The sequence below is a fragment of the Emydura macquarii genome, unplaced genomic scaffold (assembly GCF_026122565.2).
Source record: "Emydura macquarii macquarii isolate MOO-44397 ecotype Brisbane River unplaced genomic scaffold, CSIRO-AGI_Emac_v2 contig_1110, whole genome shotgun sequence".
Lineage (NCBI taxonomy): Eukaryota > Metazoa > Chordata > Testudines > Chelidae > Emydura > Emydura macquarii.
The window spans coordinates 912657-926110 of NW_027131247.1; the positions used below are offsets into that span (position 1 = coordinate 912657).

At 43.9% G+C, this 13454-nt stretch overlaps 1 protein-coding gene across 1 annotated transcript in view; it reads right to left on the reverse strand.

The window, feature by feature from the left end:
• Window positions 1–13454, reverse strand: part of CDS2 (CDP-diacylglycerol synthase 2) — a 32242-nt gene that overhangs the window by 12073 nt on the left and 6715 nt on the right. The window contains 2 exon segments of the mRNA XM_067545833.1: window positions 188–284; window positions 1139–1281. Of these exon segments, the coding sequence (XP_067401934.1) occupies window positions 188–284; window positions 1139–1281 (240 nt within the window).

Consider the following 13454-nt stretch of genomic DNA (forward strand, 5'->3'; position numbering starts at 1 on the left):
TGTGACAAGGAACCTTATTCCCTGTAGATCACTGAACAGGACAGCATTTGGTCATGACCGAGCAGGGCCAGGTTAGCACTGGCCCCTGGAGGCAAAAGGCTCTTTGTATCCCATTAGCTTTCTAAGCCATCTAAGGCCCTTGACAACCACCAGCCTGTTTAAGGAAGGGTTTTGAAACAGCACTTACAATCATCATTAAAACCATGGGTCCCAAGTAGATGATGATGAAGAAGAACGCAATCATCGCCAGAGTGAGGATGCCTCTCACCCACCAGTTCTTCCATCTGGATCACAAAGAGAAAAGTGAGAGTTAGGCCCTGGGTTTTCATTTCCTTGCCTATCTATCAGGGAAGTGGCAAGAGATGCACTTATCTCTTCTGCACAGCCTCTTGTGGAAAGGCAGCGGCAGGAAACTGCAGCACACCCTTAACTCGGAGCAATGAGAATTTCACGCCATTCCATTAACCCAGCCCTGGTGCAGAGGGGAATGCAGAAAGGGTAACGTAGTGGCCATGTGGGTGAGCTTAGGAAGGGAGTTCTATGCAGGGGGACAGCACAGAAAGCACTGAAGATTTGTTTGGATGAGAAAGTGACAGATGAAGGTAGCAGAGAGTAAATAGGAATAGGCAGTTATACAGGGCCTTGATTAGTCTGAATTAGTTTTGTAGAGTTTTATACCCATTTTACAGACACACAAATGGAGAGAAAGTTGCCTCATGTCACACAGGGGTGGCAGAGAAAGGGTTTCCACTCAGAAGCCGCGACTTTCAGTACCCCCCTCAGTCCACAAGGCCATATTGCCTCTGCAAAAAAAACCTCTCAACAATCACTCCTAAATCTGCCAAAATAAAAAGGCCTGTACAACAATTCTGCTGACGAAAAGCAAGCTCAAAGCCAACACTAGCTCAGCCAGCCTCAAAGCGCTCTCCGTCTGTTGAGAGCCGGAGAAGAATACAGCCATTTTAGCCAAGTCAGTCCCCCTAGGATTCAGTTACCCCCGAGCTCTATTGTTTCTTCTCGCCATCTACTGACCGGATAGAACATCCTTTCTAGTCGGTTCAATAGCGATTAGTAGAAAGGGAAAGTGCACCATTTTGCTGGGAGCCCCAGAAGCCACAGAGGTTTTATTCAATGCTACCTTGAAGATAGGTTGGAGAGGGCCCTGTTTAAGACCTCAGGGGTGTCATCAGATGTGGGTGCAGGCGGGGCCCCTCCAAACTCTGATTTGCTTTCGCTGTCTGATGCGGTCTCTCCATCCACCTTGTTCTCCGATTCAGACTCCTGCATGACAAACACAGGCAAAGAGTTGTATCAGATACTGGAGCTGGTTCTAGTGCGTTTTTAAATGACCATCAAAAGATCAAGTCAGTCTACTCTCACTCCCGCTCGTATTTCCTCTCAACAGAGCCTGTAGCTAAAAAGAAAAGAGGGCAGGCTATTCTGGGCACAGACTGGGTTACTTCATTGACCCTGTTCTTGTTTGGGGGCGAAACACTTAAGTGATACGACCTGTGGAGCAGAACCACTTGTCGCTGTAGTCAGTGGAAGTTTTACTATGGATTTCAAAGAGAACAGGTCCTTTTTTGTATTGCCAACGGTGCTTTGTAGTTGTTCTAAAATCTAAATGATTCACCAGAGGTCATGAGAACACAGGTTTGTCAAGAGCAATGTTTGCAAGGTGTTCAGGAACCCCCGGTCTCAGAGTAGAAATAATGCCATCCCCCTTTCCCCCCCCCCCCCCCAAAAAAAAAAAAACCCAGCAAGAAGGAAAAACAATGTCCGTAAGGAAGAATGACCCATCATTTAAACCAACTGTCCCTTTAAGTCGCAGCAGCACTTCAATGTCCAGGACACATGTAACAAATGCACTACCCTATCTGCATCGGTTCAACACCCACCTAGAGCAAAGCCCCATGATGCTAGGTGCTGTACAAACACATACAGTAAGAGACAGTCCACGTCCCAAGGAGCTTACCAACAAAACAGGCAAAGCCAGACTGGGTGGGAAGGGAAAACAGAGGCTAAAAAGGAGACTTGCACAAATGGCAGAACCAGGAACAGAACTCTCGCAGGCCCCGACACCCAGTCCAGCACCCTGGTCACTAGACCACACTGCTTCTCTTCAGTCCTTTATACAAACAGCAAAGAGAGAGAGATTTTGCCTTCTGCAAGAGACCATTCGCAGCAAGGCTTAGTGCCCGGGTTTTAGTCATCACTCCTGCTGAACAAAAAGATGAAACTACATTCCCTTCTGTGCAGTGAGTGCCTATATAACATCCACACTCCCATGCAGAATGGCAAGCGATGCCTGAGTCTCAAGTCAACCCCCCCGCGCCCAACTTGTGCTATTTTAAAACTCTCAAACCAGACTGTTTTCAGGAAGGGCAGAGAGGGCGCTAAGTCAGCAAACGTTGTCAGCTTTGTCAAACTTAATCTCCCTGGGCTCCTGCAACATTCCAATACTCTGCCAGATGACACAGCACTTACAGCAGGGTCAGAAGAAACTCCCCGGTCAACTAAATGTATGCTGGCACAACCTCTAAGTGTCTCTGGTTTAATAAAATCCTGCAGGAACAAAAAAGCAAGACTTGAGCTGCAGCATTGTTGCAGTCTCCCTAAAAGCAGGGAAAGATATTGGCCCTAAGATATCACATAGCAATGGCTGCAAGCCAGATTCCTACAGACAAGATAACCAGGCTGTCAGAGTGGTATTTTTAGCCACTTCCATCCATTGCCACAGGGGGACATACGGACACCGTTTCCTGGGGTGAGTGACATGGCTTTGTTCTGATTCCATAAGCATACCCCCAAACCTCTCTCCATTGCACTGTATACCACACTGGACTTAGAGCCAGTCTTTGCGGGCAGGGGGAGTTACGGTTTTTTCCTTCTGCACTTTATTTCAAAACAAATAGCAAAAGCAAATAGGAACTTGAGATGAATCGAACTTTGTGCTGAATACACTACAGGATAGGACGTCGGTGTATTCAGCAGAATGTAAGAATGGACATACTGGGGCAGACCCGTGGTACATCTAGCCCAGTATCCTGTCCTCTGACACAGTGGCCAATGCCAGGCGCTTCAGAGGAAATGAACAGAACAGGGCACCCATCATATTATCCATCCCCTTGCCCATTCCCAGCCTCCGGCAACAGAGGCTAAGGACACTTCAGAGCATGATTTTGAATTGCTAATAGCCATCCTCTATGAACTTACCTAGTTCTTTTTTGAACCCCATTAGAGTCAGGGCCTTAACATCCTCTGGCAAGGAGTTCCACAGGTTGACTATGTGTTGGGGGAAGAAATACTTCCTATTTTAAACCTGCTGCCTATTAATTTCATTAGGTAGCCCCTAGTTCACTTCAACAGTTTAAGTTACAATTTTTTAAAAATTTGTTTTTATTCAGCCTATGTAAAGTCTGCTGGCTTCTCTAGGCTTCTGGGAGCTACCGTTATACTATCAATAATTGTATATCTGTTTCACGTCTCCTTGCAACCATTAATTCTTTGAGTCTTCAGGTATCTAAAGCATTCTAGGGCATCACATGCTGTGATGTCTCTAGCCAAAGAGCAGGTGGACTGTGGAGGGTAAACGAATTCTTTGAACACACAATTCTTTAAAGCAATAAGCAGCTTCGTTCCTGTGCCAGTGATAAGAAGAGCACAGATGCACCAACCCAGAAGAATGCCCTTTTCCACATTGATACTCACGGGGTCCTGACACTCAGGATGGCATTTCTCCCACTTCACTCCAGATGGCGTGTGATGTTTCATGCTGCACCCACTACTCTACCTAGGCACATCAGGCTGAGATGAATACCACCAATCTATATAGGTCAAACATGTCAGTGTGTAAAAACCTTAACCATGCCGTATTTTATGTATTGTGTGTTCCACAGAGCCTCTGCTTTCAGGCTGTGGACTAAAGGACTCAACATCCATTGCTTATAACAGGAGACTGGGATTCAGGGCTCTTGCATTCTATTCCCAAACTCTCTCACTGATGAGCTTCAGTTTTCACCCATTTGCAAAGTGGGTGAAATAACGTAACCTCTTCCTAAGGGGTGGTGAGGTTTAATGTCTGTACAGTGCTCAGAGACGAAGAGAAAATGCACCACAGAAGTGCAAAGTAATGCTTTATTTTCAGGCATGGGTTGGGAGACAGAGAAGGGGGGCCTATTGGATGGCTCAGGCAATATCTTCAATTTTGAGGGTATAGGTTCAACTCCCACCCTGCATTTTTCTGTGGAAACCTCAGCACCGGAGATTTCCACAGAATCCTACCTCTGGATCTTGCAATCGATTCCTGCACCCAACAGTCTCCAGCTGACACCAATAAAGCAGAGTGGTCCCACCGAGCCAGGGTTAGGACATGGAGAGCAAAGTAGCATGGGGAAAGTTATGCTGCATGTGCACAAAGCACTTAGTGTTTTCAGGAGCAATAATTTCTTATTAGACACACCCCCAGGCCTGAGTTGTTAAGAGGTACAGCACTCCTAATTCCAACATCTTACCACAAGAGACTACCAAAAAGGTAGCCCACAGAACACTGAAGGTACATTTCTAAATTAGGAATAATTTCTACAATGGGTGTTGACTGTTCAATTTAAGCCTGACAGGCACCGGAAGAAAAGAATTTTCCCTGCTGGGAAAGTCACCAGTCAAGCTGACAGACAATGTAAGTGAGGTTCTCTTTAAAGCCACAGTATCAGATGAGCCCTGCTCCCATGGTAATTCCTCTCTGAAAGGGAGCTGTGATTATATAGGACATGAATGTGCTAAATAACATAGGTTAGGGTGATAAGAGACTCAATTTCCCACTATTTTTATACCTTACGTAAATTGCAACCATCCCTCCCCAAAACTTTGGTTTAAAGCAGCTGACCAGGGTGCTAAATAACTAGTTGTTTAGCCGGTGAATGATGTGCTGTGGTCTGGCCTGCTTAATCCAGCTGTGGAATTTCCATGGTAACAACCTCCTGTGTTGCAATTACTTTGACAGGCAGCAAACAAAGCAGACGGATCCTTAGTCAGATAGGTAAAGGATGATTATTAGACATGAATATATCTTGCATAAAATTGGTTGGTGACAGCAGGCAAAACAACCTACAAATAGCACAGACAATAAATGATGCAAAGAGGAATGGCAGTTAGAAGGATATGCCCATCAATACTTTCAAAAGAGACCTTGATCGTAAGCATTGAATTTTTAGGTGACCAAATAAATAAAAAAAAATCCGGCCACAGATGTCTCAGAGGTAATGAACGTAATTCCAACTGATGTCAGCATAAGATCAACATGTCGGGGGAAGTGGGGGGGGGCTGCAGAATTCAGTCCCAAAAAGGCACCCCCAGAGGCCGTTCTATAAGAGCGTTGGTTTAATTTTCTTTACCTGTATTTATTACTAACCTAGTAGAATTTGGAATCATAAGAGGTTTAAAGAGGGCCAATGCCCTTTTTACCATTTATGCTGTTTGTTTACTGCTTGCAAGACAGACTGTCCTGTAACAGGCTCCCAGAAGCAATTCAAAATGTGGGAACACAGCACTGGACTATCCTGACACCTAAAAATACTTCTTGAACCTCCTCACTCCAGCTACATTCTCCGCGTCTCTCAGATCCCTCATTCCCCAGCTGCTCCCCTGAGAATCAATCTGGGCTTCTGATACTCACGGTAACATTCTTGCTCAACTCCACCAGAGCAAAAATAGTCCGTGCATTCACTGATTCCTTTACATAAGGACACAAGAACTTCAGTACCTGGTTAGACCAGTGATCCATTTAGCCGAGTATCCTGTCTCTAACAAGGACTAGTACCAGAGCTTCAGATGGAGTAAACAGAACAGGGCAGCTTGAGAGATCTATTCTCGTCTTCCCCTTCCAGCTTCTAGTCATCAGAGATTTAGGGTTGCCCCAAGCACGGGACTGCATCCCTGACCATCTTGACAAATAGTCACTGATGGATCTATCCTCCATGAACTTATCCAGTTCTTTTTTGAACCCAGTTATACTTCTGGCCTTCAAAACATGCCACAGCTACAAGTTCCACAGGTGTGCATTGTGTGCAAAAGTATTTCCTCTTGTTTGTATTAAACCTGTTCCTTGTCTATTTCATCTGGTGACCCTTGGCTTTTGTATCCTGGGAAACAAGTAAAAAATTCCCTATTCACTTTTTCCATACCATTCATAATTTTACAGGCCTCTATTGCATCACCCCCTAATCTTTAGTTGAGTTTCAACCAGTTTGCCCAGTTAGGCTCATTGTAATTGCCACGACCATCTCTGGAGCAATCACCTCTGTGAAAAATGTTTCTTCAGCAGTGGAAGATCAATAGAACAGGAGAGTGATAGAACTGTTTTTCTGCAAAAATGAGATTACGCTTCTAAAACATCCCCTGCACATGTCCTCTCCTTTTTGCGGTTGCGGATACTGCAGCAGAGAGAGGCTAAGAGACTTGCCCCCCTCTCATACCGTGAGTCCAAGTCAGGAACAACACCCCTGACTCCTCATCTCCTTTTCCAGCAATTGACCATATCCCTTCCTAAACATGAGCTTCTTCCCTGCAATTCAAACAGCTGTTCAAAGAGACTCGAAAAAACAAATTTGTACCACAGTAAACCATCTTTCAGGGAAGCCACTCAAAGAAAAAGAAAATCAGTCTCCTCCCTTCATTTTCATATTTTGAGCTCCTTCCACAAAGCCCTTTTGGAAAGTAAAACAAAGTGGGGATGGATCACCCCCAAGAGAACATTTCTGAAATTGGAGATGTGCAAAGAGGTCTCTCAGGAGCAGAGTCAGAAGGAGCCTTCGCACTGCTATCAGGCTAGCTCCAGAAAACAGTTAGTCTGAATTTTTTCCCAGCCATGTCTCCCTGCTGCTAAAGCAGACGCCATTTAGGCACATAGCTCCTATGATGGAGATAGCTGCTAGATCTCACACGCACAAGACAGATTTGGGAGTGGGGGGGGAGGGGGGGGCGCATAGGAGCTTGGTACGGATTGAAACAGCCCACCCTAAACCTGAAACCAAGCCTGGAAAGGAGGTCATTCTGGGATAATAAGAACCACGAGAAGAGGGCATAAACGGATCAGTCCAGAAGATCTGCAAGGTTCCCTCTAGCTGCTCCTAAAGGCTAGATTTTATTCCATCAATGATGCTTTAGCAGCAGATCTTGAACCACGTTACACACATTACACTGCCTCACGTAACACTGGGTTTCTATACGAAAAGGCTCCGTCACACAAAAATAGTTGCACGTACCACATCAGATACCAGGAAATCTGTTTATAGTCCCTCTACTGCAAACACTCTTCAAAAATTATGTGTCCCTTGTACTTCATATCCCATATTGCCAATTTTACCCTTACTTTTCTGTTTGTTTGTCAGTCACCTCTCTATTTAAGAATATAATTTGTACTGTCACCAATTCTCTTATGTTTAATAGGAAAGATAGTCACTAAAAAGTGCCTCAGTTCTGGCTTTGTTTGAAGTTTACACACCTCCAAGAAAAACAAAACAAAAAAAAAAAAACAATCTTTACTGCTCTTTATGGGCATAATTTCAAGCTCCTGCAACGAAATGAGCCCCCAATACATTGCAAATGAAAGATAAAGGATGAAGAAATCTGATGAAGATAAAGGGCACAGATATAATTGTGCCCCTAAAAATAGAGGCCTCATTTGAAATAAGTCCAGTGGCAAGTGGCAGAGTATACAGGCCTGATTCTTAATGAGTTGGAGGGGAGGGAAGGAGCCTCCCTTTAGCTTCATTCAACATGAGACTACTAGAAGGGAGTATATATGCAGTGTTATGATTTACCATGAAGGATTAGGTCATTGATCTAAAAAAAAGCCTGGTATCCTGCCACTAGCAGAGACCAATTGCAGATTCTATGGGAGAAGGCAAAGAGGTCCTGCCACGAGGGCTGGCTGGAAATCAAGAATTCGGTTTCACAAAAACAAAGTTTCATCATTTGTTTTCATGCCACATGAGAACGCAAACTAAACCCTTTGGAATTTTTCATGAGGCAAGCATGAGACTCACCCCAGAATAGACGATAGTCCATAAGTCAGGGCACCCAGTTGGTACGTGGGAGATCTTTGTCCAAGCGCCTGCTTTACTTGATTCAAAGCAGGGCTTCGAACACCCCAGGTGAGTGCCTTAACCTCCGGGCTACTGGTTATTCTGGAGCGAGTCTCTCTCTCAGCAGAAATTCCATCCTAGACCCAAGAAGCCTGCCCAGTGAAAACTGTCAAAAATAGATACATTTCCACAAAAAGTTTCAGTTTCAACAAATTAGCATTTTTCCAGTGGAAAACCGTTTTGGCAAATAATTCCCCACCATCTCTACTGGCCTCCCTGAAGCATTGTGGAGGGTGGGAGAGACAGCAGTTCAATGCAACAATCAGATGTGCTTTACCCGTCTCTTGGGAACCACAAATATGATTACAAAGTTATGCAGTCTTTGAAAAATTTCAGGTACATGACCTCCTCCAGCAATGAGTGCCACCAGTAGAGTCTGTTGTGCGATGACCTGTTCCCTTTTATACAAGGCCATTAACCCGAGCGATCCCTTGCTCTCATAACTTAAGACCGGTACTGATCAGTTCTCACGATACCCTTTATAACTTGGAAGTAATACAGTCAAATCATGGAAACACAGGTCCTTCTAGTCTACTGTGTCCAGTACTACAAACTTCAGGGAAATAACCCTACACACAAAGGAACTTCTTCTTAATCCATGAAAGATAAGGGGCTATGCCACTTGTATTTTTATTTCCAGGAATTATTGCAGGGAAGTTCTATGGCCTCTGTCATACAGGAGATCAGACTGGATGATCATAATGGTTCCTTAAGGTGTTGTAATCAAATAATCTTATTTCATTCCAACTGTGGATGTTCCTTTTAGCGATATAAACTTCTCTAATCCACTTGTGAACCTTACTAAACTCATAGCCTCAATACTACTATGTGGCAGCAAGTTCCACAGGTTAAGTGGGTTGTGTAAAATTATCCTTAATTACGGACCGTGCTAGGTGCTGTACAAACCAGAACACAAAGGCTGTCCTCACCACAAAGGGTTTACAATCTTCTTTTATCAATTTTAGAAGGTGTTTTTCAATTTCACTGGTTGTCTCTGCCTCACCCCTCAGTATTGCATTAGCAAACAGCGGAGGCGGCGGCAGACACCATCTTTCCTGATCCCACATTATTTTACATCCTTCTACCGTGTTCCCTCTTCTTAGCATCATCTCTTGGTTGACAAGCGCTACTCTTCTGTTTTCCAGGTTGAACTATGCATTCTTGCCAGCCTCAGAGCACAGTTTGTACTAGTACAGGTTATAAACCAGGATATTTGACACAGGTCCTGGAATAAGTAAATATCATTAAGAGTAAAACAAATATGATCTTCCTCCTCTATTTTGGCTTGTTGGACTCCTAAGTGAGCGTTACTAAATTCTTGTGCACCTTTAGCACAGCTTTTTCCCACATGGACACTGAGCATCAGCTGCTTGTCTGAGTATCTGTGACCTGCTCCCAGTTGTCATAGAAACAAGTGGCAGTATTTCTAGGCCAAAATCTTCACCACCAATTAGGGAAACAGGTCTGCTTGTGTGCAACATCTTCCAGGAACTGAGGCAACTAATTAAGAAAAGGGTGAAAAATCTACCCAGCTGAAAGTCTGACAATGAGACTAAATGTAGAGGGTGGGGAAGAGTCTGCAACATAGGAATATCCTGTGCATTGGGGGGGGGAAATCAAACCGCTCTTTATATTTTCAGGAACACTCGCTGCTGTATGTTGGAGTGCTATTCTCTTTACATGTATTCCTTCTTGGCTGTGTGTGTTGGCAATTTGAGCCTAGAAACATATTCGCACTGACTCCTGCATTCATGAGAGAAGAAGAATAAAGCCCATATCCACGGACATTAAAACAGCCCGATTAACTTGAAAGCGTATGTGGGATCACTAAGATGTGGGAGGATGTATTCGTTTGGTTCTGGGTTTGGGACAGATTGGAGAAAATTCCTGTAATTTTAGCAAATGTGACTTCCAGCAAGAAAATAGTACAGATGTAATCCCACAATCATGTTCTTGAGGTAATGTCAGGTCAGATGCTAAAGTGCTTGCAAAATAGAGCTCTAATGATTTTCAGGTACTCTGATGGTGATAATGGTCCTAGAGCTCAGGCTCCAGCCTGAACAGCTACACCGCAACTAAACAGCCTTTTAGCCTGAACCTGAGTTAGCGGTCATGGGCCTGCTGTGGGGTTTTTAATAGCAGTGAAGACATACCCTTACAAACCGGCTCGCGTTTTGTTCTGGTTCCAGATGGAGAGAACGTGACTTGATTAATACTAATCCATCAAACCCAGCTTCCGGCCCCGGGCTATAGTCAATAACTGGGTGGTCCTGGAGTGTCAAACTGCCACCTCATAATGCTCCTAACCGGTTTTGCAGTGCTGCATGCTTCGAGACCAAGGAGAGGAATTTCACCCTGACCTCTGTGTGGTTCAGTTTGTGCTCTGAAGCTTTTCTATCTCTAGAGAACCCATCACTGGAGTATTTGAGTGCGAGGAGTATAAAAGGTGTGATTACCCCTCTAAACATTAATGCAAATGGTTACTTAGGATAATTGGTTTCCTGTTGGTATGTGCATCTCCCTGGATATATGCAACAAAGAGAGGCTACCGGTCTTGGATGTCTCTAAAACGCTCCTTGCAGTCCATGCTGACCTAATCGCATGACCAATTTGAAAAATGGTTCCACTGAGGACTCTTTACATTAGGGTCTAGTAAAAGCTTTTTCAAGCAAGTCTAAATATTGGGCCAGTGCTAAGCTGACCGAATCTTTCAATTCTTTTCTGTTGGAATATGTAATACAACAAGGCTTCTGCAAAGGACTCAGCCCACTACATTGACCCTCTTGGAATAAACCAACCACCAAATTGAATTTTTTTTATTATTGTTTTTGGAGCACTGAGGTGAGGGAGGAGAGCATATCCAGCCTCCCAGCTATTGTGCTGTGCTGAGTCACCAGGATATGTTGTTCTGAATGAATCACATTCGCTGACACCAGTATCAAGTTATTTTATCTGGCTGTTGCTGGGCTGAACACACAGACTGCACATCTCTCTGATCAGATACTACTGACTTGCTAGATTTGATTGTGTTCAGAACAAAGCTATAGGGCTCAGTAGTGGGGAGACATTTTTAATACTTCACAAAAACATGTGCATTTGCCTACTGACTGAAGTTATCTACAGCTGCTCTTAGTTCAGAGGCATCTCTTAATTCCTGGATGCTCACTGAACTGGGATACGAGGGGGAATGCCTACGTCAAATGTCTGACAATTCATCCTTTTTAAAAAATAACCTTGCAGACTTCAATAGGTGCCAGACAGGTGGGGATAACTGCATGGAGAAACTTTAATTGCCTGTCAATTTAGCCTGGCTCTGAGTGGGTGGACGGACAGTTAGTGGTATGGCCAACATCTACTTGCTTCTGGAGCATCCTACTCTTGTGTGACTTCAGATGCCTGGCTTTTCTTCCAGCTGACTTGAGAATCAGTGATAACTTGCTCAACTTGTGACAAGCCAGAGCCTGTTTACGACCCTGGGTTCAAATCAAGTCTATAGCTTTCTTTTCATTGCATCTGAATTGTTCATCACCTCTAGATCTCTCTCTCCAGCTTTCTGAATTTCAGGCTGCCATCTCAAACAACTGAGCTCGTGGTTGATGCACCTTCAACATCAGAAAAAAGTCTGCCCTTGAGTAATGAGACACTCTCTCACACTTTTGTAGTGACATTCATCCCAAAGAGTCCCACAGTGCTTCACCAATACCAGCAGTAGGCAATGCCATGCCAGGTGGTAAACTGTTTTATCAATACAGAACAACACTGCATAGCAGTTTAGGAGAGAAAGTAAAGAATGTCATTTTCCACAGGAAGGGAGTGTAAGTAGGTGGAATGGAGATGTATATTGTGCTCCTCTATCTATGAAATTTCCAATGAAGCCACTTGTTTTTGTCTCCCTTTTGGATACATTTCCCTTTAAATTAACATGCTTTAAGATGAGCTCCTGGCTGCCCCAGAATAGAAATACGAGGGGAAGAGAGGGGCTCAGACGCCTCGGTGAAGTCTGTTCTATGTATAGCAGTGGTTTTCAACCTTTTTTCACTGGTGGACCCTTAAAAATTTTCAAACAGAAATCTTAGGCATAGTCTACGGACCACAGGTTGAAAACCACTGATGTATAGGGTCAATCAACAAAGCAAAGGGATAATTTCTTCTTTCATCTTGATGCAGTGGGTATAAAAAGCTTTGTGAAATAGGAAAGTTTTATTGGGACGTTCTGCTGTGTCTGATCAAGAATCAGGTGATTACACAATGAATAAATTCTGAAGATTGTTCTGATATTTATTGTGCTTGAAGTACGCTCAGTACTAAATCTCAGCTCCTGTTGTCACGTGACTGTTTACATGCATCAACTCAGATTTAACAAACGGCCAGTCTCCTTCACTTCAGCTCATAACTTTACAAGCATAAAATTTCACACTGAAGTGGCTTTGTGCTCCCTGTATACTTTAGGGCAGGGAATGATTGGGTGATGTTTCGGGTGTGTGGCAGGGAGAGAACGGGGCACCTTTTTGCACAGTTCTATGAGAAGATAATTCTCCAAGGATGATATACTCAGCTGTGTTATGGGGAAACAGCCTTGTCCACTCATGAACTAATAATGATATGTGCAGCTGCGTTTAAGGAAATCACAGTTATAAAACTGAAATATTCTCATTTCAAAAGAGCCCTAAAAACATTAAGACTAGTTATATCCAGGATGGAACACAGTTAACACATGAAGTGTATCCAAACACCAGCTAAGCTAAACCAAAAAGCTAAGCTAAGCTAAATCTTGGTCTTACTATCTTATCAGTAACGGGTGTGCAATAACCTCCGAGCTACCTGATATCTTAAAGACCTTTGACTATTGTTTCCAGCGTGTCTAAAGATTTGTAACTAACCACTGGCACCAAAACCCTATCCTGTCATTTCAAGCAAGTTTCAGCAACCTCACAAGGAACAACTTGGATACTTCGACTTCTGAAGCTATTGTACAGCATCTTCTTGTCCAGTGCCCTGACCCAGGAGCAAGCAGTTACATTCACACCAGAGCCACCAATGGCACAAAGAGACACAATCCCCCACTCTTTTCACTGAAGTGGTTTCCACTTAAAGCAGCTATCTCATTCCAGGTCTGCTTTCGTCTTTGTTCCCTAGGATCATCTAGCATCAGCCACTCAGCTAGCCCTCCAGGTCATCTCACAACACTGCAGGGTCAAGAGTCCTATCTTTCATTAGGAACGGCCTTGTTCTCTGGCTACCCTCCTTAACCATTCCTTTCATGCAATTCACAAGAGATTAAGGAGAAAGAGGAGTGTGGATGTTGGTCTC